Source organism: Drosophila serrata, unplaced genomic scaffold (genome assembly GCF_035046125.1).
Source record: "Drosophila serrata isolate PLE 108 unplaced genomic scaffold, ASM3504612v1 contig_45, whole genome shotgun sequence".
Classification (NCBI taxonomy): Eukaryota; Metazoa; Arthropoda; class Insecta; order Diptera; family Drosophilidae; genus Drosophila; species Drosophila serrata.
This window is the reverse complement of record NW_028256943.1, coordinates 195,182-219,531: the sequence shown is the minus strand read 5'-3', so window position 1 is coordinate 219,531 and position 24,350 is coordinate 195,182. Positions and strand designations below refer to the sequence as shown.

The 24,350-nt window shown below is 42.5% G+C and overlaps 7 protein-coding genes and 1 long non-coding RNA gene across 13 annotated transcripts; 4 read left to right on the top strand and 4 right to left on the bottom strand.

Annotated features, from left to right (window-relative positions):
- Positions 1–214: 214 nt before the first annotated feature.
- On the bottom strand, positions 215–1,527 carry BORCS5 (BLOC-1 related complex subunit 5). The gene has a single exon (XM_020949547.2). The coding sequence runs from the start codon at positions 1,428–1,430 to the stop codon at positions 378–380; it is 1,053 nt and encodes a 350-aa protein (XP_020805206.2). The 5' UTR covers positions 1,431–1,527; the 3' UTR covers positions 215–377.
- Positions 1,528–2,081: 554 nt separating this feature from the next.
- LOC110181695 (chronophin) lies at positions 2,082–4,882 on the top strand. The gene is made up of 3 exons (XM_020949537.2): positions 2,082–2,412; positions 3,707–4,090; positions 4,156–4,882. Exons 1-3 carry the CDS (start codon positions 2,386–2,388, stop codon positions 4,693–4,695), a joined length of 951 nt encoding a protein of 316 aa, XP_020805196.1. The 5' UTR covers positions 2,082–2,385; the 3' UTR covers positions 4,696–4,882.
- LOC110181696 (uncharacterized) lies at positions 4,778–6,637 on the bottom strand. Its single transcript, XM_020949538.2, has 6 exons — positions 6,264–6,637; positions 6,045–6,126; positions 5,815–5,981; positions 5,623–5,757; positions 5,357–5,564; positions 4,778–5,301 (listed from the first exon to the last, which is right to left on the bottom strand). The coding sequence occupies exons 1-6, from the start codon at positions 6,270–6,272 to the stop codon at positions 4,988–4,990; spliced, it is 915 nt and encodes a 304-aa protein (XP_020805197.2). The 5' UTR covers positions 6,273–6,637; the 3' UTR covers positions 4,778–4,987.
- Positions 6,638–6,772: 135 nt separating this feature from the next.
- On the top strand, positions 6,773–8,396 carry LOC147644979 (uncharacterized). Its single transcript, XR_015272469.1, has 2 exons — positions 6,773–7,034; positions 7,106–8,396. It is a non-coding gene; the product is annotated as an uncharacterized LOC147644979 (long non-coding RNA).
- Positions 7,219–21,035, bottom strand: LOC110182114 (anoctamin-1). Of its 6 annotated transcripts, XM_086836441.1 has the most exons (10): positions 20,582–20,869; positions 14,733–15,207; positions 12,977–13,482; positions 10,721–11,293; positions 10,599–10,654; positions 9,663–10,248; positions 8,979–9,600; positions 8,703–8,908; positions 8,362–8,643; positions 7,219–8,302 (listed from the first exon to the last, which is right to left on the bottom strand). In XM_086836441.1, exons 2-10 carry the CDS (start codon positions 14,743–14,745, stop codon positions 8,051–8,053), a joined length of 3,096 nt encoding a protein of 1,031 aa, XP_086692567.1. In that variant the 5' UTR covers positions 14,746–15,207; positions 20,582–20,869; the 3' UTR covers positions 7,219–8,050. The 6 variants fall into 6 exon arrangements, with proteins under 6 accessions (XP_086692567.1, XP_086692574.1, XP_020805781.1 ...); XM_086836448.1 differs by lacking the exon at positions 14,733–15,207 and having other exon boundaries at positions 13,064–13,482; XM_020950122.2 differs by lacking the exon at positions 14,733–15,207 and having other exon boundaries at positions 20,582–20,862.
- Positions 20,920–21,822, top strand: LOC110182118 (glycine-rich selenoprotein). Its single transcript, XM_020950127.2, has 3 exons — positions 20,920–21,068; positions 21,125–21,209; positions 21,267–21,822. Exons 1-3 carry the CDS (start codon positions 21,050–21,052, stop codon positions 21,496–21,498), a joined length of 336 nt encoding a protein of 111 aa, XP_020805786.1. The 5' UTR covers positions 20,920–21,049; the 3' UTR covers positions 21,499–21,822.
- Positions 21,823–21,824: 2 nt separating this feature from the next.
- On the bottom strand, positions 21,825–22,898 carry LOC110182117 (glycine-rich selenoprotein-like). Its single transcript, XM_020950126.2, has 3 exons — positions 22,527–22,898; positions 22,384–22,468; positions 21,825–22,316 (listed from the first exon to the last, which is right to left on the bottom strand). The coding sequence occupies exons 1-3, from the start codon at positions 22,543–22,545 to the stop codon at positions 22,091–22,093; spliced, it is 330 nt and encodes a 109-aa protein (XP_020805785.2). The 5' UTR covers positions 22,546–22,898; the 3' UTR covers positions 21,825–22,090.
- Positions 22,712–24,235, top strand: sicily (NADH dehydrogenase (ubiquinone) complex I, assembly factor 6 homolog sicily). Its single transcript, XM_086836458.1, has 4 exons — positions 22,712–23,131; positions 23,193–23,307; positions 23,365–23,990; positions 24,051–24,235. Exons 1-4 carry the CDS (start codon positions 22,947–22,949, stop codon positions 24,130–24,132), a joined length of 1,008 nt encoding a protein of 335 aa, XP_086692584.1. The 5' UTR covers positions 22,712–22,946; the 3' UTR covers positions 24,133–24,235.
- Positions 24,236–24,350: the final 115 nt, after the last annotated feature.

Here is a 24,350-nt window from a genome sequence, read left to right as displayed (position 1 = left end):
AGATTTCACTGAATTATATGTATGTGTATAGTGGCGTTGGCAACCAGAGGACTTGACGGCTTTGAGTCTAAGAAACCGCATTTCCTGTTTCTCAACAGATAACTCTGTTTATTATCTAATTTGTTGGTGTGCGGTTTCAGGTTCCAAGTTGAGATATAACGCACTTTCAAAAACAACTTTCATAGGAAAAGACCGATATGTCGAAAAAACAACGTTTTAGCTTCCATAATATAATATTAAGTAGGATTTACTAATTAAAAATCACGATTAAGTGGCATTGTTAACACGAATATTATACACAATAATAAATACACGAAGGATTACGGACTAAGAAAATCTTTGGAGACGGCTCATCCTCCATAATCCTGGAGGATGCCCTACAGACGCCACAGGCGACTGCTGTTGCCACCGGTGGCGCCCTCCGCCTCGCCACGCAGCTTGTTGTCATCGGTTCGCCAGATAAACGGCTCCAAACGATCCTCGTCGTCCAGGAAGTTATTTATGGCCTCCAGACTTGCGATATTCTCGTGCAGCAGCGAGTTACAGCGGCTCAGCTGATGGGAGACACTGCGTATCTTGGCAAACTGTTCGGCATACGAGGCGTATGTCTTCTGCATGTCAACGAAGCCGGCGAAGAGCGTTGTTATTGAGTTGCTTACCACCTTGGTGCGCTCCACCAAGTGATTTTGTTCGCTGGCCACGTAGCTGGCGCACAGATTCAGGTGCGTCTGCATGCGGGTGCATATGTTGATGAGGTGCTGCGAGTGCAGGCGCTCGAGTATCTCGGCATCACGTGTGTACGTGGCCGAGGTGATCGACTCGCGCAGTACGGGCAGGAATTGCGGAATGTTACGTAGCCGGGCCAAGTCTATGTCCACATCCTCGCCAGCATCGGTGGCTCCCGGACGCACAATCACAATGTTGTGGCTTGAGGCCGTCGACTGTGGCCGCTTCGGTTTCACGGTGGTGGTGAATCCGCCCGGATGTGACTTGCGGGCCGCCGCCCGGCTGGCACTGCTCTGCTGCAGCATGTGCGCCGGCTTGCTGCGTATCTTGGGCGAGTCGCCGATGGGTCGGTCCGTGTAGGAGACGTACGGCAGGTCGGAGCACACGCTTAGCGGGGGTGACGGCGGTCTGCTCAGCTCGGAGCCGCCAGGCGAGGCTGCTTCAGCTATGATCTGCTTGCTGGCTATCACAATGCTAGCTGGGCCACCACCAATCCCGCTGGGCATCATCTGATGCGGCTGCTGGTGCTGCTGCTGACGGTGACCCACTCCACGGCGCTTGTTGGCTGCGGCCGTTGCTGCAGCGGCCGCCAGGGCCATCGAGCTGCCATCAGCGGCAAGGCCATCCGCTCCAGGCGGATTGCGTCCCTCGAAGATCTCGTGGCCATCGGCCTCAGCCCGCTGCTGGGAATGCTCGGCGCCCATTTATCGATCCGGGCGTGTTTTCCACTTTGTTTAAAGCTTACTGCAACGCATTTTCGCACTCGCCAATGTTGCCAGATGGAAATTAGGCTTTTGCACTAAAAAATCTCAAACAGTTGGCTTGACAATGCTAAAAGTTGGTATTTTAATAGAAATAATCTGGCAGCGCTGTAAAGAAGACCGCGTTAATTTTAAGCTTTTAAAGAAAATAACTCAATATGATTTTGGAAATTAAATAAAACCTTTATATTTAGTTATGTAGCTAAACATAGAGCGGAAATAGTATGCAATTTAGCCACCATTAGCTTTTTAAACTGATCGACAGTTGACACATGGAATGGTTATTGGAAGACAATTGGAAAAGCTTCCACTCATTTGCTGGTTTTGCACTGAGCAAAAAGAAAACTTGTTGTTTAACTTGTATTAACACAACATTAGGAAGGTTTAGAGTAATTTTTTTTATAGTATTTGCCTATAATATAATATAATCAATTTGGATTAGATGTTTTATAGTTCATCAAATTTTTAAGCTCTACAAATCTCTAGTCTAGTTGTTATAAGAGTGTTGATTGTACAGTTATGGTAATTTTTTCTAGTGTAAAGAGAATGCAGGAAAAAAGTGCGAGAAAGAGAATTAGAAAATGAGAGAGCGTCAAACAGCGAGCGATAAGCGATAAGCCGGAAAGTGTTCTGTTCGGTGTTCTCTTGCGATTGTTTTCCGCCTGCTTTTGTTTTGATTCTCCACCAGCATTGTTGTTCCTGTTTGAGGGGGGATCTGCGCCGCCCCGCCCCGCTTTGAGGTGCTAATTCAGTGTCGGGTTCGGAATTCGGTTACGGTCTCGCCGCATCAGGCTTGTGTTTTTAGTTTAGTTTCGTCAGCTCATTTAGCGGGTAGCCCCCCAATAACTACACCTTTCTTTGCGCGCAGCAGATCGGTAGATCTTATCTAAGGAGCAGTATGGAGGCCGGTAGCAGCAGCAGTAGGGTAAGCAATCTAATCGGAGTCTTCGAACTCTTCCATAGAATCCAAGCACACCCCTGCATCCACACCTATACCTTCTATAAACATTCCATTATAATATTTGGATCCATATACGATATGGAATGTAATTAAGGTATTTAGTGCTCTACCTTTTCTACTGATAATTAAATCTGTATAAATCAGAAATAAATGGAAGTAATCGTTATTTGTTAATCGATTTGAAATTGATTTTTCTATACAAAAACAAACTTTGATTATTTCTAATGAAATCCAAGCATTAAATTATCATATTAATGGAAACACACATAAATTATTTGTGTATATATGACTTTCTTGTAATGAAAAGCTTAAAGTTTATTACTTTCTTTTTGTATTTGTTGTTTGTCAATGTGGCAAAGCGTTAAAAAAAGAGAGGGGCAGTCCGGCATATAAAATATTTTCTAAACATTATGACTCAACTAGAACTCGTAAAAATTGACTCAATAGTTTTGATGATATCACTTCTCAGCCAACAACGAATTCCGCCTGATTTTAATATTAGGCACAGTTTCAGTTTCTCATCATATAAAATATTGAAAATTATATTTAAAGTCTCTAGAATTTGCATATTTAAGGTTTACTTGCAGGCATCTCATACCTAAACAGCGAATTGTTGCTAAAAGTCATAAATTTAGATGTCCATTATTTTCTTATTACAAAATAATTAAATATGGAAAATAATAAAAAGAAAAACGAGCAAATAAACACACTCGGTGATGTCGAAATACATAATATACCCATGCAGCTTAAAATTGAATTATTCGAACAGAAAAATTATCATAACTATGCTAAAAATGCATCAATTTCAATTCGGAAAGCTGTTCAGTGCTAGTTTTTTTCAGGTTGATTAATCTGTATACTTTATTTAACATTTAAAACAATTTCAAATTTTTGTCAATTTTTGAACATTTTAACGATGTAACCCCTTATAAAATTTAAAAAAAATTAAACAAATTTTTTTTTCTTCGAAACATGGCTAAATTTACTCGGCTGTTGATGCTGATCAAGATTATATATGATTTATAGGGTCGGAAATGATTCCTTCACTTAGTTTTAATCCCCTGACTAAAAACATAATACCCTGCATTGGTATAAATTATCATCATTAAAAGGTTAACAAAATTCAATACAAAATTAAATTATTTAAATTTAAATGCTTAATCTCTTCTCATTCTGATGTGTATTTTCTTTGCCATCATAATATTTAAAAATCTTATTCAAGAGACCAAGTAATTAATATATTTCATTTAATTTTTAGACCAAACCCAAGCACATTCTGCATCTGACTGAGGAGGAGCGCCGCAGCTTTTGCGACTCCTTCGATCGTGTGTTCAGTGACATTGATGGCGTTGCCTGGGGCTTGGAGCACATGGTTCCTCATGCCGCCGACGGTTATATGGCCCTCGAGCGGATTGGCAAGCAACTGACCTTTGTCACCAACAACAGTGTTCGGACTATGGATCAATGCGTTCGGCGCTTTGCCAAGATTGGACTACAGGTGAAGCCGGAGCAGATCTGGCATCCAGCACAGAGCATTGTGGAGTACCTCCAGGGGATTAAATTCGAGGGCCTGATCTACATCATTGCCAGTCAGCCATTCAAGGCGGTGTTGCGAGAAGCGGGCTTCAAGCTACTTGATGGGGTAAGTGTAATGGAGGACAGAGGATTGGAATTATTTGTATATTCTTTATATCCGAATTTCCGCAGCCCAACGAGTTCATTGAAGAATCCCTGGAGAGCATGGCCAAGCACATCTTTGACCGGGAACCAGTGCGTGCCGTCGTTATCGATGTGGACTTCAACCTGAGCTCCCCGAAAATGCTGCGTGCCCACATGTATCTGCGGCGTCCCGAGTGCCTGCTGCTGGTCGGTGCCACCGATCGCCTCCTGCCTGTGGCCAAGAATGTGAACATAATCGGACCAGGACCCTTCAACTCCATCCTGGTGGAGGCCAGCGGCAAGACGCCGCTTACCCTGGGCAAGCCAGGCCGCCAGCTGGGCGAGCTGCTGGTCCAGCACTATGCCATAAGCCAACCCAGTCGCGTTCTAATGATCGGAGACATGTTGGCCCAGGACGTGGGCTTTGGCCGTGAATTTGGCTTCCAGACGCTGCTCGTCCTCAGCGGCGGCTGTACCCTGGAGCAGCTGCAGGCAGAGACGGATCCCAGCCGTATTCCGGACTACTATGCGGATAGTGTGGCTGACTTGGCCGTGATGCTGGGCGAAGCACCTAAAGCGCATGTCTAGCCAAAGAAAGAAAATAAATAGAAAGCCTAGGAGGGGTCTGGTTATGGTTAAGGGAAACGTTTGGAATAAATTCAAGTTTAAATTATAATGTGAAGCTGAAATATAATATTTAAAGTGAACAAGTATAGATAATAGTTATTAAAACTTGATTCCAACTGCAGGATCTAGGGCTCTACAAAAGCTAAAATTTAATCTATGTTGTTATTTGTTTATAGACGATAATGTCACGATGATTATATAATTAATACAAACAAAATAGAGCCAGAGAGTTATCAGCCACAAACACTTCACTTTAACGATTATCAGCTCTACATATATCCCCAAGGCAATCGGCCAAATAGTCTGGCACCTGGGCATGACCAGGGGGTAGTCGCTGTACATCCTCCAGCCGCGTGCCACCGGTGAGGACCAGCAGGGTCTGGTAGCCACTGGCTTGAGCAAATCCAATATCACTGGCCAGGCTATCGCCCACAAAGAGAACACGACTCGGCGGCACATCCGGATGACGTTGCAGGAGCAACTGGCGCAGATCCTCTCCTGGCTTGCCCAAAGTAATTGGCTGACGGCCAACGGATTGGGTGACCACATCAATAAAAGGTCCTGGTCCTGATTTTGAGCGTAATCTAAATAAATCTCCAGCCGCTTAGGGGGTATGACTTACCTATAATATCACCATGGCCAAAGGGTATCAGGGCATCGGCAGCTCCAGCCAGAAACAGGCAATTGGGATTCTGCAGCTGGACATGGGCACGCATCATCTTGGCTGCCGATAGATTAAAGTCCACATCGATGATGACAGCTTCTACGGACTCTCCGCCATAGATGGCTTCGTGAAGATCCTTGAGGCTTTTGATGATGCCAGTGCCACTCTATTAGGAAGCCCTTTGAAGTGGTCAATGAAGCTTGCAGTTAATCCTTATCACTTACCTCTTCAGTCAGCTGAAAGCCGGCGTCCTTAAGGACTTGCCTGAAGGGCGGCGTGGCCAGGCAGTAAATCAGTCCCTCGAAATTAATGGACTTTAGATGATCGCAAATAGTTTGGGCAGGATGCACAATTTGGTGCTGGAAAGTAGAAAATTAAAGGTTGAATTTTTAAAGTCAGGAATAATTAAGACTCACCTCTTTAATCTTTAGATTTCCCTGTTGAGCAAACTTCTCGATGTGCTCCGTCATAGAACTGATACTGTTGTTGGTCACAAAGGTCACCTGTTTGCCGCGAGACTCCAAGTGGGCCAGGGCCTCCGCTGAGCCGGGTATGAAGTCCCTCAGGGGATACCAAATGACACCTGTTTCAGGAACACAGAGGAATGGATTAGAGAAGCTTACTCCACATATACCTTCTTACTCACCATCGCAATCGCAGAAAACCAAGTCAAAGGAATCAAAGAACTTCTCGCGCTCCTGATCACTCAGCTCCTTGAGGTACTTGATCTGAAAGTAGGGGAAAGATTTTAATTATATCTTTTAAAATATAATGTAAATTGGTTCTTCTACATCTCTCAAGCAATATAAGCCTTAAATCTTCTCCATCAACCTTGCTAATACCGTTCCGTTCTGTATATACCCACCGTATTCATTTCGTTTGAGTCGACACTAATCCGGATTTGATAGAGGGACTCCACCTGCAAGCGTTGGAAGCGACAGATTTGAAACTAAGCTCAGTGCCACGAGCATCTCAAGCTGGAAGACACCACACATCCACAACCAAAGACAATTGCCAGCTCTCTTGGGGAGCGACTTCGTTATACATCAAATTGCATTAGCTCAGTCCGAGGTCGATACACTGGGACCAGAGTGTTTTTTGGATTCTACAAATGACACCTTAAAATCTATATTTTATAACAGACTTTCTATGGTTAAAAATCCCATTTTATATTAAGATTTTATGTAATTTAGCAAGAATAAATAAATAAAGTCAATGAAGATGTGATCAAACCAAAGTGAAACATATTTTATAGCATACTTTTCAGCAACGTTTAAAGAGATATTTGAAAACCATCTTACTTATACCTATATCTTTATCTTAACCCTCTCATTTAGACCACTGTGCTTAGCACTCATTATTATATTTATAAGTATACATACGTGCATATTAGGTAGCACAGCTTGGTGGTGGTGTCGCTGTCAATTGAGTGTGCGTCTTGTCCAGTCAAGCTTCTGCTGGTCAGCGTTCCAATTGATTTGCTTCAACGCCTTCCAATAGAGCTCATTATATAACGTCAAGTGCATCCGGTTCTCTTTCCTCTCGAAATACCAAATTGTTCTTTTAAATTCATCAATTTTGATTGAATGGAAACATCGAAACGGATGACCTCGTATGTTATATCCAGAGACCAAAAGTGTGTACATTTCTCAAGATTTTTCAGAAAATTAATTATATACATTGAAATTTCTTTTCTTTTTGGAACAGAAAGCTATCTGCACCGAGAAATAGGCTCCAAATCAACTTGGCTAATGATGCTACTCAGGAATAGTTGTTTTCTATCCTCCACAATAGACTTAAACCTTTATATTACATATTACTTTTTGACATTAATGGAGCTCAATCCTTTATTTATTAAATAATTCACATACAGACACAGGCAGCGTACACAACACAATTCGTTTCCCTTATCCTTAATCACTATCGTAATCGTAGTCCTCATTGTTATCGTATAAATATATTTTATCAAAACAACAATTCACTGTATGTACATGTAAGTAGCATTTCGAATTGTTCAAAAAAATACTGCGCTTGCTCTCTCGCTGGGCAATAATCAACAATAATAATAGGAAAACAAAGGATTTGAAGGAGAGCTAGCTGCTGCTTGTACATATGTGTGTATCGCTTTTCGGTTGTGTGGGTAACAGTTTGTAAGGTACATATTGGATTGTTTCTTAGTGTTATGTGTTGTTAGCTTTGTTCATAATCGTACATATAAATATGTATGTATATATATATTATATATAGCTACCAACAATTCCGTTTTACAAATTATAAATACTCGTTGTTTTCCCTTTTCATTTTAATGCACTTTGGACGTGTAAAAATATTCAAATACATATGATACATATATCTATAACTGTATATTCGGGGTGCTGTTAAAGCGATGCTAACGGGGATGCCAATGATTCGATCCTCCTGCCTGCATCTCATAACAATATAAAACCTTTCTTTCTGTGTGTATGTAATGTCTAAAAAAATGCAATTGCTTGACTTCGAGGGCTTCAATACGACGCAAGTTACCTCTTATATTCGTTGAGCATTTCCCCATTCAGGACACACACGAAACATGTTAAGTACGAAACAGAGAAGCACTGTAATGCGATAACATGGCATGCAGGAGCAGAAGGAGCCAAGGAACAAAACAAGTGGCTATACGAAAGATGTGTTGGTGTTGTTGTCATCGGACTCACGTTGTCGCTGACGGAGACCAGCGCTTTCCTCTGCCTTCAGCTGGGACGGTGTCGTTGTTGTCGTCCCTGCTTGGATATGAACCTGCTGCCTCTCGTACTCAATGATGTGTTCGCGTAGCAAAAAGTTTTCACGCTTGATACGCTTCAGCAGGCGTCCGGAGACATCCGGAACGGCCCAACGCAGGATGCCCTGCAGCATGGTGATGATGTTCTGCCAAGGATGAATTCAATTTCAAATAAATTCATTATAAAGACTAAGCATACACATACCTGGTATATAACAATAAAGGCTAGCCGGCCCGTCAGTATTTTCCAGTAAATCATGGGACGTTTGTAGGGCTGCGGATGCCACGGCGGGTTTCGGAACTCTGTGTATCGGCACACCGTCTCATTCACATATTGACTGCCACCCAGAAGCGGCTCCACCTGGAAGTCTTTGGTGTTGAACACAGCTAGGGTGAAGTTCAAATAGTTGTTCAGCTCTGGGTCACCCATGGAGGCAGCATACACAATTTTGGGTATTAGATTAGAGCTAAATGCGATTATCATTGCCTGTGCCGGAAAAGATAACATTAGGAGCTGCGATAATTAGAAAATTCTTTTAGACTCACGCTCGATGCCACGGCTATTCGGGTGACCACGGTCATGATATTATGCCAGACGCCAATGTCGTGGGCTCTCATCCCCACCGGCCGGCGCAGGAAGCGCAGCATTTTAATGGCATCCAGGCGCACCTCGACCACATTGTTAATCAGTGCCAGCAGCGGGGCCAGCGGGAAGGCCAAGCTGAACAGGGTAATGAATCCAAACTGAACAACTGCGGAAAGAGAAACCAATAAGCAATTAATGGCCCATCTATATTTATCTGAATAAAACGAAAAACTCACCCATTTCTAGATATTCCACATAAAGTGAATTACTCTCGGCGGGCAGGAGATTGTAGTCCTCGGTAAATTGATTGTACGGCACCAGACGGTTGTCCTTGTGGCTTTTGTACCAGCCATGACGGTAGCTCAGCTCCTTGAGGGTGCGCATCAGGTAGGGTATAAACATCTCAACAATGGCATTGACCACCTGCTTGCCCGCCATTATGATGACCAGCTGCATGCAGAGCTCCATGAGGCAGCCACCGGGATTGCATTCCTCCTGTCGAAAGCCAAGCACTCGATTATACTTGGCCGGGTAGCCAACGAACTTGCCCTTAAGAAAGGCTATGTAGAAGAGCGAGGAATAGTAGTTGACAAACTGGAACACATAATTCTTGATGGTCAGGCTCTCGTCGTACTCCGTCTGGGTGCGGCAGTACTCGTAGTTGGTCAGACGCACGGCGAGGTTGGAGTATACCAGATCCAGCAGTGAGATAACAATCAGATCAATCACTCCCGCCGTCATCGGCAGAATCATGACCTTGAACGTCATGGAATTCTCACTGCCCAGGATGCTGTGCGAGGCCCGTTGCGCCATTCGATAGATGATGATGCCCGCTATGGCGATGACTGATATGCAAATCTGGAAAGTAAAGTAGGAAAAATAAGAAGACAGGTTGGAACATGGCTTTATTAACTACTTACGAACAATATCATGATGCTGTAGCTGGTGAAGTTGGGCAGGAATTTGATACTCCAAAAAGGCACATCCGGATCCAAGGTTACCTTAGGCTTGGCTTCGTGGTTACCCTGCATCGTTGTCGTCGTCGTCCTATTGGCCAGCCGTTTAGAACGCGATATTTTGGCCAAGTACTGGGGACGCGGATGCTCCACGTGATGGGTGAAGCCCGTAAGGCCCCAACGATGCACCAGGCCTGCCGAGTAGCGTTTCCAAAACTCCAAATAGGCCACTGCCCACACAGCCATCGCCAAGGCAAACACCACGGTCATATTGTTATCGATCAGATAGTTGAACCTGGAAGACGTACACGTCTCATTCAGACGCCAGTAGTCACAGCTGCGATCGCACTGTGGACACATGATCGTTCCATTGTCATCGCAAATGTCCCGGCTAATGGGATCGCTGCTCCACGTTATGAAGCCATAGAGGAAGCAAATCACTCCAAACAAGCTGATGGGGATAAGCATTTGCGTGTAGAAGCCCAGCCAGGCGAAGTACAGGGCCACCTTTGCGCCAAAGTAGTCTTTGATTTGGTCTAACGGCTGCAGGCTGCAACGATTTATATATTACATTATTATTTTTACTTCTTTTGTAATAAACATAAATATTATTATTTGGGGGAAATGTATGGAAAATAAGCCGAGCCTGGTAACACCTTTTTTAGAGAATTTCTTATTAAAATCTGCGTTCTCAGTCTATTTGTTTGTTTATCTACAAACAGCTTTGCTTATACATAGCTCAAGTTCTCCAGCTCTCCAGATTAGGTTCAGGTTTCCCTCATTGAGCTGAGCAGCAGATTTTCCGAGAACCTGCGCTCCGGGAAACTGAGCTGTTGCTTCGGGAAACACTTGAAGAAATCGGTTTCTGCTTAAATCTACACTGTATTTGAGCTTACTCACTTCTTCCATTTGGTGATGTTGGCCCACTCCTTGAGCAGGCGATCCCTATCGTCCTTCTGCAATAAAGAAACATATACAAATATAGTATAAATACTAATATATTAGTATATACGACTACTCACATCATGCAGGGTGTAGGAGCAGGTGTAGACGCTGTCCTGTACAAGCTTCTCGATGCCCAGATTGTCCGCCGACTCCTCGCCCTCAACAAAATGCTGTCGCTGCAGTATAAAGTTAATGATGGAATAGCGGGTGCTGGCATCAAAGAAATTCGGATGTTCGGTGTCGTACAGCTCTAGGTAATTGCGGGAGAACTCCAGATGGATGCGTGGTTCACGCTCCGGAAAGAGGGCCGTGTTCAGCTGAACGGAGCTAAAGAGACTGCGACACATGCGGCTCACCACGGACTTGAATTGATGCTCGGATTCGGCAAAGACCTGCTCCTGCCCGGGAATGGGCTTCAGCGGCACCTTGATCTTGAGTATCTCCGCATACCGATAGAGCACCTCGGCCGGGGCATGGATCTTGATGAAATGCACTCGCTGCACCTTGTTGTGCTCCAACTGTAACCCTTCACGCTGCAGGTTCGCCTCGAAGATTTCCCGCTTGCGACGATGCTCCTCCACCTGGTCCTCGCCATTGTAGGCCAACACAAAGTCCACGCTCCTCTTGCCATCGTCAAAGCGTCTGTACGTCTGCACAACCAGGGAGCCAGAGAGTGATCCATTGGGAGCGAAAAGAGAGAGAAAAATAGAGAGAATTAATATCATCTGGTAAGAGTGATTCACTCGAAGAGAAATCTTAAAAATACATCTGCTTATCGTAACGGAAGCAAAGCGTGTGGGTGCGAGTGCCTCTCCCCTTCTATGCCTCTCTCCCAGATCCGGCGCCCTAGTGGTCACCCTTATCACCTTGACGGACTCCTCCCGCTGCTGATCTCCGGAGCCACGGTAGCAGTGTAGAAGGCCACTGAGCATGACGCTGGGAGCGAACAAAACTAAACACAACCGAAGCGGACGAGAGGCTCTGGTGATATGGGCGACCGTCCGCTTAGCACGGACTGCTCCGATCAGCTCTCTTGGATATAGGATTCCAAAATAAACAATGTTAGCAAAAATCCGATCCCGCAAAAAGCAAACTATATATTATTATTTGAAGAAACAAAGAAGAGCGAAGGCGTGATTCGAGTGCAGAAACTAATTTGACGGCTATATAGCTATGGTGTTTTGTTGTTGTTGATGATGATGATAATGATGATGTGTACAGTGGTCGCTAACTATGCAATCTTCCTGTAACTTAAAATATATAATGCTTGGTTTTCTATCTTTACTAAATCTCCTTTTGATTACATACATAATTCTATCTATATATATACCTTTCCTGACGGGGAATTCTGTTCAGTTCTTCTCACAAGTTACATTTTTTGGTCTTGTTTAGCATTTATCCAGATGTAGTCTTCGTTCCGACTATATGTTATAGTTCCCACAGTTATGATTGCAGCAATTTGGAAGTAATTTGTACAAATTTGATCAAAAACAATGAATAACAATGAAGCATAACTTGAAGAATTTAAATGATAGATAGTCTGTTATCGGATTGATATATAGATCATAAAGAGGCAATGCATTGACATGTCAGAAGAAGATGTATGTATATAGAGGTATATAGATACTGAATCGATCATTTAACTATGCGTTATATGTGTGATTAATCAATATTCCTTACAATGTATAGAATCGCAAATAGAAGCAAATTAATTAGAGACATTTTTCGGTTATTTTCCATAAATATAGATAAAGATTTAAAATTATATAATAGTTTTCAGTGTTTAAAATTTCAATATATGAAATATATAGATTGAGCACGAGATGTTTGCCCATAATTGTAACGAACTTTTCATTCACGATCGAACCCTATGACTTTTGAAGTATATAACGATATAAGAATATCAGAAGCGTTGCCCTATATATTGGAGGAGCAACCAAGAAATACAATAAATGATACATGAGTTTCTTGCTTAAACTATCTAATTGTTAACTGAATCTTTAAGGATATATACATGTATAGAAAATTGCCTTTAGAACAGCCTAGTTTGGCAAAAGACGAAGTAAGGATGACTGTGTGGGCATGGATGAAGATGATGAAGTAGCAACGAACAGCCAGGTGGGCAGGCAGTCTGGCAGTCTGACAGGCAGGCACAGGCAACAAACATGAGGTGAGAGATCGAGTGCGTATGTGCGAAGGATAAGCCAGCGGCGGCACAGCGAGTATGATGATGCAGTTGAGCCGTGGCAGTTAATATTATTATTATTCTTTTTAAGTGCTTGTGGGATGACGTTTTTGGATTTGTTGAAATTTTAATTGGATCGTATGTTTACCCTCGATTTCCACTGGGAGTATGTTATTGGCAATTTCTTATCTTTAATAGAAATGTTGCTACTATTTCTTAACAGACGTCTAGAGACCTCATCGTCACCACCTCCTCCTCCTCCGCCGCCTGATCCGCTGACCCCAATGCCTGTGGGCAAATGGCCGCGTCCGTTCTGTAGGGCTAATATCTGGGCGGCCAGGGCAGCATCCGTGTGATCACCACCTCCGTTGAGGTGTTCCAGTGCCGTCGACTGGCGATAGCCCGGTTGCCAGGCCAGTGCCGCATGCTCAGCAGCGGCGCCGCTACCCAGACGCAGGCTACTGCTGCTGCGCCCCTCATCGCCGGCCAGGTCCACTGCCGAGTGATAAATGGTGTTCCTTGACTGCGACAGCGACTTCCGATGGGCAGCCGCAGCAGCAGCCGCCTCCGAGTCCGCCAGGGAGATGGTATCAAAATACAGGCTCTCCCGCTCGTCCATCTCCGATTCGGGATAGTCGTAGTCGTGGGTGCGGACTGCAACGAAGGTGTAAGAGAGATTAGTCTTCAGAAGATTCGGAGAGGCCTTTCTGTAAGCGTGGTGGGTGGGGTGAGTGGTGACGATGACGGTTGCCGGCAGTGTAAGTGCATGCAAGTGGTGGCCAATTGGCATTACGCCAAGATTTTGCTGCATATTTATATTTCTCAAGATCACTTGGTCTTGCTTCCACATAAAATGCATCATTAAAATGTATTTCGAAAAGTTTTTATGAAAATAAACTAAAACAATGTGCAAAAGTAATAAAATAAGTCTACAATTCATATGAAATATGTTGTTTCTTTTCTTTTACATTTTTGAATGAAAAAAATGTTATGACTACATTTTTTTTAAATATAAACAAAGAAAGAAAGATCTTAAGTATTTTATCCACATAAATCAAGTAGCTATTACATGATCTTCTCCTAACGAACATATGTTTCTATGCCCAGCCAAGAAAGCTCATAATTTCTATATTTTCGAATTATAAGGTCTTTAATTACAATAATTTTAAATGGATCGGATGGGTTGCAATCAACTCGACCTTGAAAGCATTTCCAATTTAATGAGCCTAGGCTGTTTGGCAGCCAAAAATATGCATAATAAATATCAGGGAATGCCAACAGAGATTAGGTGTAGCGGCGTAACTGGGCTAGAAATAAATTAGCGTACCGATAGAGTAGAGTGTATCCTATCAGTTATTTTCGTATTAATTACTGATAAGCCCATATAATATAAATCCAGATAGTGGGGCCACTAAAGGAGGCCAACTTATGGCTGAACTTATCGGAGAATGCCAACTAGTAGCAGCTGTTGCTGATACCAACAGTGGTAATAGTGGCCAATGGAATGGGTTGGCTCATTTAAATGCGGTCAATTATATAATGGTTCACCCCCATTTTGGAATGAACACGATATGAGATAATGCCCAGCTAATGCGTGTGAAAGCTTCGATGAATGAATGGGAATGAACGCATGGGGTGGCGGTGGCGGCTGATGATGATGATCAGTTTCCAGCGGACACAGACAATCAAAACTAATTCAAGCTTTTGAACCGAAACGAAAACATCAACGGGAAGGGGCTGGGCTAGGATTGAAAATAAAAGCACTGATCTTTGGTAAGAAACAAACGAAATGAAATCATTCTTGGAATAAATGCGAAGGCCAAACACAAAACAATTAACGTAAGAGCGGGTGCAATGGTTGGAATTATGTTGTTAGCTCATTGGATTTATTTGGATTTATTTACCCGCCGAATACATGCTTGCTTGGGGCGGCGGCGGCGTCGGAAGTGCGGAATGTATTTGTATTTATATGTTCTTTGGCAGTCTTTTTAAGATCACTGATCACTCTCGCTGCTCCTATCGAGTCCCGGCGACCTGGTGACTGCTCCTCCCAACTTTCGGCACTTCCTCGGCGACTGCGCAGCGGCGCCGGCTCCTATGCATTACGCTTAACGACTGACGGCGGGGCGGTATAAAAAGCGTTGAGTGCGGCTCTCAATAAGCTCGTCGTGGTTCCACAGGAGAGAAAACACACACAAGAAAACACAAAAAGAACGGAGAAGAGCCCCAAACACCGAACCTAGGCACACGCACACACACTGGAGATTTGGACGCGATCCGCTGGATGTTGATGATGATGTCAGAGGGGAAAAATAGACGTGGATCCGACCGAGCCGGTGAGGAGAAATGCATGCGTTCGCTCGCGTTGTTTGCCGATTACTGAAAACAAAAGTACGAAAAGAATAATAGAAGCAGAAACACACAAGCAGAATTCGGCTCGGGGCTTGCCAGCCGGCTGGCGGCTGCCAGCTGAGCAAACCCCAACGTTGGACGACGACATAGCCAGCGGTAGCACCAGCAGCACCAGCAGCAACACCAAAAAAGAAGGAAAATAAAAGCACTGACAGCACCAACAACAACTGCCTCAGAAAACTGATTGCCAAAATAGGCGGGCGTCGAGTCGTGACGTCGCACAGTGTCCAAAACGATGAACAAACTTTGCTTTAGTTTTTGCCTATATATATTCTTGATCTTCTAGCCATGTCCGTCTGTCCGTTTCTACTGAAAATAGTTCCTCAGTTTTGAGGGTATCTCAATGAAACTATATACTATATAAGTCGGAACGGGCCAGATCGGATGACTACATCATATTTTTAACATATTTTCATCTAATTTGATTCAAAGCTATTTTTTCTTAATTTAGAATTTCATTTTAAGTTTTATGAAAATCGGAATACTAAATAATATACCAGTAAGTACCTATGACCAGTAAGAATCAATGAACCTTAAGTAACTATCATCAGTAATTAACTATGAGCAGTAAGTATCTAAGACCAGTAAGAACCTATGAAAAGCAAGTAACTATAAACACTAAGTAACTATGAAAAGTAAGTAACAATAAACACTAAGTAACTCTGAACAGGAAGTATCTATGACCAGTATGTACGTATGATCAGTTACTAACTTTGAACACTAGTAAACAATGACTTGCACCTTTTTAACACAACACATTTCTGAGACGTGGCCGGCAGCAGTCACTTCGTTCCGGGGATGTTAGAACAAGTTGGGAATCATATGCACAGATGTGCGAAATTTGTTTTGGAAGAAATTTAAAGCAAGCTATTTGAATGAAACTATGGAGTTATTCCTCTATATAATTTTACTAATATATAAGTCGAAGCATGGCGAATCGGTGGACTATATATGTATATATATATAGCTCCCATAGGAACGATCGGAAAATTTAAGAAATAAAACTATGAGCAGCAAGTAACTCTGAATAGCAAGTATCTATAATCAATAAGTAGCTATTAACATTAATTAACTCTGAACAGTGAGTATATATGGCCAGTAAGTAACTCTGAACAGGAAGTATCTATGACAAGTAAGTATGTATGATCAGTTACTAACTTTGAACACTAGTAAACAATGACTTGCACCTTTTTAACACAACACATTTCTGAGACGTGGCCGGCAGCAGTCACTTCGTTCCGGGGATGTTAGAACAAGTTGGGAATCATATGCACAGATGTGCGAAATTTGTTTTGGAACAAATTTAAAGCAAGCTATTTGAATGAAACTATAGAGTTATTCTTCTATATAATTTTACTAGTATGTAAGTCGGAGCATGGCGAATCGGTGGACTATATATATATATATATCACTCGCATAGGAACGATCGGAAAATTTAAGAAATAAAACTATGAGCAGCAAGAAACTCTGAATAGTAAGTATCTATAATCAGTAAGTAGCTATTAGCATTAATTAACTCTGAACAGTGAGTATCTATGGCCAGTAAGTAACTCTGAACAGTGAATATCTATGACCAGTAAGTAACTCTGAACAGTGAGTATCTATGGCCAGTAAGTAGCTTTGAACAGTGAGTATCTATGACCAGTAAGTAACCCTGAACAGGAAGTATCTATGACCAGTATGTACGTATGATCAGTTACTAACTTTGAACACTAATAAACAATGACTTGCAACTTTTTAACACAACACATTTCTGAGACGTGGCCGGCAGCAGTCACTTCGTTCCGGGGATGTTAAAACAAGTTGGGAATCATATGCACAGATGTGGGAGATTTGTTTTGGAAGAAATTTAAAGCAAGCTATTTGAATGAAACTATGGAGTTATTCTTCTATATAATTTTACTAGTATGTAAGTCGGAGCATGGCGAATCGGTGGACTATATATATATATATAGCTCCCATAGGAACGATCAGAAAATTTAAGAAAAAAAGTATGAGCAGCAAGTAACTCTGAATAGCAAGTATCTATAATCAATAAGTAGCTATTAACATTAATTAACTCTGAACAGTGAGTATCTATGGCCAGTAAGTAACTCTGAACAGTGAATATCTATGACCAGTAAGTAACTCTGAACAGTGAGTATCTATGGCCAGGAAGTACGTATGATCAGTTACTAACTTTGAACACTAATAAACAATGACTTGCAACTTTTTAACACAACACATTTCTGAGACGTGGCCGGCAGCAGTCACTTCGTTCCGGGGATGTTAAAACAAGTTGGGAATCATATGCACAGATGTGGGAGATTTGTTTTGGAAGAAATTTAAAGCAAGCTATTTGAATGAAACTATGGAGTTATTCTTCTATATAATTTTACTAGTAGGTAAGTCGGAGCATGGCGAATCGGTGGACTATATATATATATATATATAGCTCCCATAGGAACGATCGGAAAATTTAAGAAATAAAACTATGAGCAGCAAGTAACTCTGAATAGTAAGTATCTATAATCAGTAAGTAGCTATTAGCATTAATTAACTCTGAACAGTGAGTATCTATGGCCAGTAAGTAACTCTGAACAGTGAATATCTATGACCAGTAAGTAACTCTGAACAGTGAGTATCTATGGCCAGGAAGTACGTATGATCAGTTACTAACTTTGAACACTAATAAACAATGACTTGCAACTTTTTAACACAACACATTTCTGAGACGTGGCCGGCAGCAGTCACTTCGTTCCGGGGATGTTAAAACAAGTTGGGAATCATATGCACAGATGTGGGAGATTTGTTTTGGAAGAAATTTAAAGCAAGCTATTTGAATGAAACTATGGAGTTATTCTTCTATATAATTTTACTAGTATGTAAGTCGGAGCATGGCGAATCGGTGGACTATATATATATATATAGCTCCCATAGGAACGATCAGAAAATTTAAGAAAAAAAGTATGAGCAGCAAGTAACTCTGAATAGCAAGTATCTATAATCAATAAGTAGCTATTAACATTAATTAACTCTGAACAGTGAGTATCTATGGCCAGTAAGTAACTCTGAACAGTGAGTATCTATGACCAGTATGTACGTATGATCAGTTACTAACTTTGAACACTAATAAACAATGACTTGCAACTTTTTAACACAACACATTTCTGAGACGTGGCCGGCAGCAGTCACTTCGTTCCGGGGATGTTAAAACAAGTTGGGAATCATATGCACAGATGTGAGAGATTTGTTTTGGAAGAAATTTAAAGCATGCTATTTGAATGAAACTATGGAGTTATTCTTCTATAAAATTTTACTAGTAGGTAAGTCGGAGCATGGCGAATCGGTGGACTATATATGTATATATATATAGCTCCCATAGGAACGATCGGAAAATTTAAGAAATAAAACTATGAGCAGCAAGTAACTCTGAATAGCAAGTATCTATAATCAATAAGTAGCTATTAGCATTAATTAACTCTGAACAGTGAGTATCTATGGCCAGTAAGTAACTCTGAACAGTGAGTATCTATGACCAGTAAGTAACTCTGAACAGGGATTATCTATGACAAGTAAGTAACTCTGAACAGGAAGTTTCTATGACCAGTAAGTATGTATGATCAGTTACTAACTTTGAACACTAATAAACAATGACTTGCAACTTTTTAACACAACACATTTCTGAGACACGGCCGGCAGCAGTCACTTCGTTCCGGGGATGTTAGAACAAGTTGGGAATCATATGCACAGATGTGCAAGATTTATTTTGGAAGAAATTTAAAGCATGCTATTTGAATGAAACTATGGAGTTATTCCTCTATATAATTTTAATAATATATAAGTCGAAACATGGCGAATCGGTGGACTATATATATGCATATATATAGCTGGCATAGGAACGATCGGAAAGTTTTAAGAAAAAATATTATAACTTTTCCAGTTTTTAACACATTTTCATGACATTTAAGATATATCGATATTTATCTATATTTATTCATAATAAATTTTTTGACACAACCAAGTATACAAAATACCATAACTAAACTAAAAATTCATCAATTTTAATTCGGATAACTGTTCAGTGTTAATTTTTTTCATGCTAATAACTCTGCATATTTAGCTTACAAGTTTAAAATATGTTTTAATTCTTTAAATTTTTGAAAATTTTAGACCTTATAAAATTTTGAATAAATTGGTCAATTTTGTTTTTATTCCGGACATGGCTAGATCGACTCGGCTTTCGATGCTGATCACGGTTATGGGGTCGGAAATGATTTCTTCGTTGCGTGGCAAGCTTTTGACTTAATTTAAATCACCCTGCAAACGTTAAAACTATAATAACATTCCATGTTTATTAGTCAATTGAGCTCAAATTCATTTGGAAAACCTGCACAACAGATTATTAGTTATAAATATATACAATTTTTAAAGAAGTCCATACAGTAGCTAAATCAAATTGCCTTATGGTGGTAGTTAATTACACACTTTAGGGCCTAAAAGATGTATATCTATGCCTATTACATACTTTTTCGTACACAATTAGCCTTTAATGATTAAATATCATCCTAACCCAAGGCATTTCGAGATTTTTTTAGACTAAATAGATAGTGCCACGTACTAAATTACCACCTCTATTAGCGTTTCTATAGGAATATAAAGCGTAAAAACCAGAAACCTGCGTGGGCTTTGTACAAGTTTGGGTTATTTATGCTGATCAAGAACATATGTAAATGTAGCTATTATGCGCTAAGAAACGCGGCTAACACACACCTTACACCTTTCGAGAGAAGCAGGTAACCCATAGAATCTCTGCCTGTGGGACACAGTAGCGTTGATGGAGGCTCCCGCCCAAGTGGCGAGTATTTTTGGGCGCGCGAAACTGGTTAACCGCCGCCGACATGTGTGGGGATGGCAAAAGGTCAAGTCGCATCACATTGCTCCGTAAATTGTTGACAAAAGCAAAGTGCAAAATGTAAATACATCAATATACATACATACATCAGTTTCGATTTAGTTGTTTAGTCAGAATAAAACCAGTTTCCTACACAACAGAAGGGGAGTGGAGCAAGTGAAGTAAAGAATCAAAGACACGCGAATGGCTTAGAAACAGACAAATGCGAAATGCGCCGTTAGAGAAAGTCTTGCTGTGACCAAGAATGATGATTATTATGACGCTGTGATGTACCACAACATCGCCCTCCAGCTCTATAGACATTTCTATTTATAGCGCTCTGCAGTGGGCCAGCGACGATACCTGGCTACACCTGGACGGGATTGCGAGCTTTGGTTAGAAACTATGCGTTGTTAGCAGCAGGACGTACACTCCGTTGGGCCTTTGCCTCCGCCGGGGCTCACTCACCTGTTTTGTTGTTGTTGTTGTTCTTGTTCTTGTGCGATGTGTGTGGCTTAGAGTTCGATGCAGACGGCGGCCAGGGCCATTTCCACTCGCTGCTGCAGCTGCTGCTTATTCCGTCACTCCCGTTCTCGGACCGGAGGTCCCGCGTATCACAGAAGATAAAAACAAACAAATTAAACGAACTTCACAGGACCTTCCTCCGTTTTTGCAATTCACAACAAACACTGCACAAAATGAATTCTCCAAAATGTTGCCCGTCTGGCCACACTGATGATGGTGACAACATAAACTAAACTATCGGCTCCGCGATACTATTGGTCACTCGATTTTCGATATTTCGATTTATCTATCAAGTTCCAGCTCTAGCTTGGTTTGTCCATATCTAATAATGTTTTTTGGATAACTACGAACTTAAATTGTGCAATAAACTGACGAAGACGGGGGCTACGTGGATGCTCTGTGGGCGGCAACATGGTGTACATCGACCATAGTGAGTTACCTTCGGTGTTGGAGTGTCCGGAACAGTTCCTAATTATTTATTCACAGATGGCCGCGTGTGGGAGAAGCGGCCTTGGGACTGGCAACGGATAGTGGAGCTGTTTGCTGGTATATGGTTTGCCATCAAGCAGTTGTAAGTGGTTACACGTGTCTTCCATAGCCCGGGAGTACTAAACATTGATCTTTACAGATTCAAGACCTTCCTGGCTCCCTTCACGGCCAATAACAATAATGACCGCCGAGGCAACAACGGCTGGGGCAGTAGCAGCTGGGGAGGCGGCGGCGGAGGAGGAGGTGGTGGTGGCGGCGGTGGTGGTGGTGGTAGAGGAGGAGGCAGCGGCTACAGAGGAGATTTAAGGCCAAACCGACGAATCGGACGCATACAGCCGTCCATGTCCTGCAATACTCCTGCCGGCGGATGAGGATAGTAGCGACATCCGATCCCGTGTAGGGCGGATGTCGCGCCGACTGTTAGCGGCCAAGTCAAACAGCACCACAAATGATTGGAAATTGAGATGGTTCATCACGTCCTTGTGGCGCCTTTATGACGCAGCCCTCCTAAACTCGTACCCTGAGCGGAGTGCAGCCGATAAATGAATCGTCGATTTTCTGATCGCTGTTTACGTGGCCGTAGTCGGTCTCTTAAAAACAACATAGCTTAAATTTCTACTTATTTTTTCTACTAACCTATTAAGGCTTTTTATGTAAACAAATAAAGGAATTTCAATAAAATGTAAAAATGTAAAGGTTTCATGTGTTAATAAATTGTTTATTTTAAATTGATCGTGCTGATTCCGCTGCTCTTTTTGAAAACGAGCTTACTTGGGAGGAAGTATGTATAATGCTTGGGGCCTTTTATTCAATAATAATAAATGATTTAGAGTATGTAAATATTTTTTAGCTTAACGATGGCCCATGAAGTAACTAAATTAATCCCCAATTATATCTGGTTGCATCGCCATTGTGTTTAAGTACAGGGAGATGTCTTTCTAATCATAAAGTAACCACTAATATTTATCCACAGCAGCCACCAGCACTGCAGGATTGAGAAGGCGGTGGAATGCGTCCAATTCTCCGATTTGGTCTTAATCCATCGTAACCTCCATTGCCTCTACCACCCCCACCGCCGCCACCACCGCCTCCGCCGCCACCCCAGCTACTGGAGCCCCAACCGTTTCCTCCCCGAGAGTCTCCACGATTATTGTCTCCTCCATTGAAAGGAGCCAGGAATGTGCGGAACCTACGGATAGAGTATAACTTGCTGTGTGAGATGATCCTATACAAAGACTTAGTTCGTTAATACATACAACTGCTTGATGGCGAACCAAAAGCCAATAATGATGGACACGATCCGGTGCCAGTTCCAAGGACGCTTTTCCCATAGGCGACCGTCTGCAAAACAGAGCAAGGCTTAAAAGTGGAAACAAGCAGATATATGTATTGCACTCACTGTGATCAATGTAAGCCATCCCACAGTCGTAAAAAGCGACTGTTTTGTTGAAACTAATTAATGTTTATCACAACACACAAAACTTGACGTGGTGTTTAGAGTCTAATAGTGATGGTAGCTGAGCAGCTGATTTACTGAAAAAATATCGGTCTAAAATATCGGTGAGGATCTAAAAAAAAAAAATCGAGGCCAGCTGTTCTTATTAGAATTAAGCTTGAATTTGACATTGTTTATAAATTTGTTGAAAAATAACACGATTTTCTTATCGTCACAGACCACGTTTTGAAATAAATAATTGTTGATAACTTGATGTTTTTTGACTACGTTCTGGTTTAAGTGAGACCAGCTGCCGCAGAGGGAAAAATCCCCAGTGTTTCCGTCTGATTTCAGCATTTTAACGGATCTCTCTGCAGCTCTCAGATGCGGTGCTTGGCGAGGAGTTGGACTAACCAATTGTTACTTAATGCCGGCTCCGGCTCTCGTGGCTCCTACGTCACCGCCAGGCATGCGAGTGTCCAGCAGCCGGCCACCGAGCAGAAGGACGATGCAGCCAGCGAGGCGGATAGCAATGGATATGGGACCAAACACTGCATGGGCTTGGTGGAGTAAGTTGTTGCCTGCAAAGAATCTCGGTTTCCCTGTTCGCTAATCATATCATTCATATAGGAAGTACGACTACGAAAACTACCTGAGCACGCTCCTGCTTCCCCGGGAGTTGCGGCGAGCTGCCTTCGCCCTGCGGGCCTTCAACGTGGAGGTCTCCAGATCAGTCAGTGGTCATGTGAGTGATATTCTTGGTTCTTAATCCAATGGCAGTTTCAAATAAGATGTCTTACAGCAAATCGAACCGCAAATAGCCAAGCTGCGCCTTAAATTCTGGTACGACTCGATTGACAAGTGCTTCGAGGAGGAGTCCCAGCCATCCTACGTAAAAGATCAGCCGGTTTTGCGCGAACTAAAGCACACCGTGGGCAGTCGAAAGCTGAACAAGGTCTATCTGCGCCGCCTGGTCACAGCCCGTGAGCGTCCACCCAACAAGGCCTTTGAGTCGGTTCGCGAATTGGAAGAGTATGCCGAGCAAACCTTCTCCTCGCTCCTCCTGCTCCTGGTTGAGATAAGCGGCGTACGTGACCTCCAGGTGGACCATGCAGCCTCCCACTTGGGTAAGGCACTAGGCATTGCCACCCTGCTGCGAGCCATCCCTCATGCGGGGCGTCAGCAAGCCGTTTGTGTGCCGCTCGAGGTGCTTGTGCGGCATGGCGTCAGCCAGGAACGTGTCATTCGTGGCCGCAGCGATGATAAGGGCGTGGAGGAGTGCATCTTCGAGGTAGCCAGTGCAGCCAATACACACCTGAAGCTGGCCAGGAAACTACACGATCAGGTGCCGCGACCAGTGCGTAAGATCTTCCTCCCTGCCGTTGCAACCGATGCCTACCTGGAGCGTCTGAGACGCGCTAACTTTCAGTGAGTTCACCGATGTTTCCTTAAAAGGGATACCTTTTTTAAATCTTTTTATGCTTTTAGGCTAACCCACAAGTCCTGCGTGGGACGCGACTCCCTGTTGCCGGTACGTCTCTACTGGAAGTCTCTCTTTAATCGGTACTAATTAAGCCAAAACAATGCACCTGCCAGTTGGTAGTTAGTTTACTTACTAGTTTGGCTTAATGCCTAGTTGTTGATTTTTAAAAAATAAAATACCTGATAGATAAGAAGCTATGCGTTTTTTTTGTGCTATATTATAAACACTTGTGAGCGGAATCAAACTTGTACTAAGAAGTACGCTTTCACTAATATTACACTTAAAAAAAAACAGCTTAAAAAAAA

Coding starts and splice junctions, on each gene's coding strand:
- LOC110182117 (XM_020950126.2), bottom strand. Junction 22,317..22,383: donor TGGTTCGCCATCAAGCAGTT/GTATGTATTAAC, acceptor CTCTATCCGTAG/GTTCCGCACATTCCTGGCTC.
- LOC110182114 (XM_086836441.1), bottom strand. Junction 9,601..9,662: donor ACAGCATCATGATATTGTTC/GTAAGTAGTTAA, acceptor TTTACTTTCCAG/ATTTGCATATCAGTCATCGC. Junction 8,644..8,702: donor GAATAGCCGTGGCATCGAGC/GTGAGTCTAAAA, acceptor TTTCCGGCACAG/GCAATGATAATCGCATTTAG.
- sicily (XM_086836458.1), top strand. CDS start 22,947: ATGCGGTGCTTGGCGAGGAGTTGGACTAACCAATTGTTACTTAATGCC. Junction 23,132..23,192: donor CACTGCATGGGCTTGGTGGA/GTAAGTTGTTGC, acceptor TCATTCATATAG/GAAGTACGACTACGAAAACT. Junction 23,991..24,050: donor CTGAGACGCGCTAACTTTCA/GTGAGTTCACCG, acceptor TTATGCTTTTAG/GCTAACCCACAAGTCCTGCG.
- LOC110181696 (XM_020949538.2), bottom strand. Junction 5,982..6,044: donor GGTTTTCTGCGATTGCGATG/GTGAGTAAGAAG, acceptor TTCCTGAAACAG/GTGTCATTTGGTATCCCCTG. Junction 5,565..5,622: donor GCTTTCAGCTGACTGAAGAG/GTAAGTGATAAG, acceptor GCTTCCTAATAG/AGTGGCACTGGCATCATCAA.
- LOC110182118 (XM_020950127.2), top strand. Junction 21,210..21,266: donor TGGTTTGCCATCAAGCAGTT/GTAAGTGGTTAC, acceptor TGATCTTTACAG/ATTCAAGACCTTCCTGGCTC.
- LOC110181695 (XM_020949537.2), top strand. CDS start 2,386: ATGGAGGCCGGTAGCAGCAGCAGTAGG. Junction 2,413..3,706: donor CCGGTAGCAGCAGCAGTAGG/GTAAGCAATCTA, acceptor TTTAATTTTTAG/ACCAAACCCAAGCACATTCT. Junction 4,091..4,155: donor GCTTCAAGCTACTTGATGGG/GTAAGTGTAATG, acceptor GAATTTCCGCAG/CCCAACGAGTTCATTGAAGA.
- BORCS5 (XM_020949547.2), bottom strand. CDS start 1,430: ATGGGCGCCGAGCATTCCCAGCAGCGGGCTGAGGCCGATGGCCACGAG.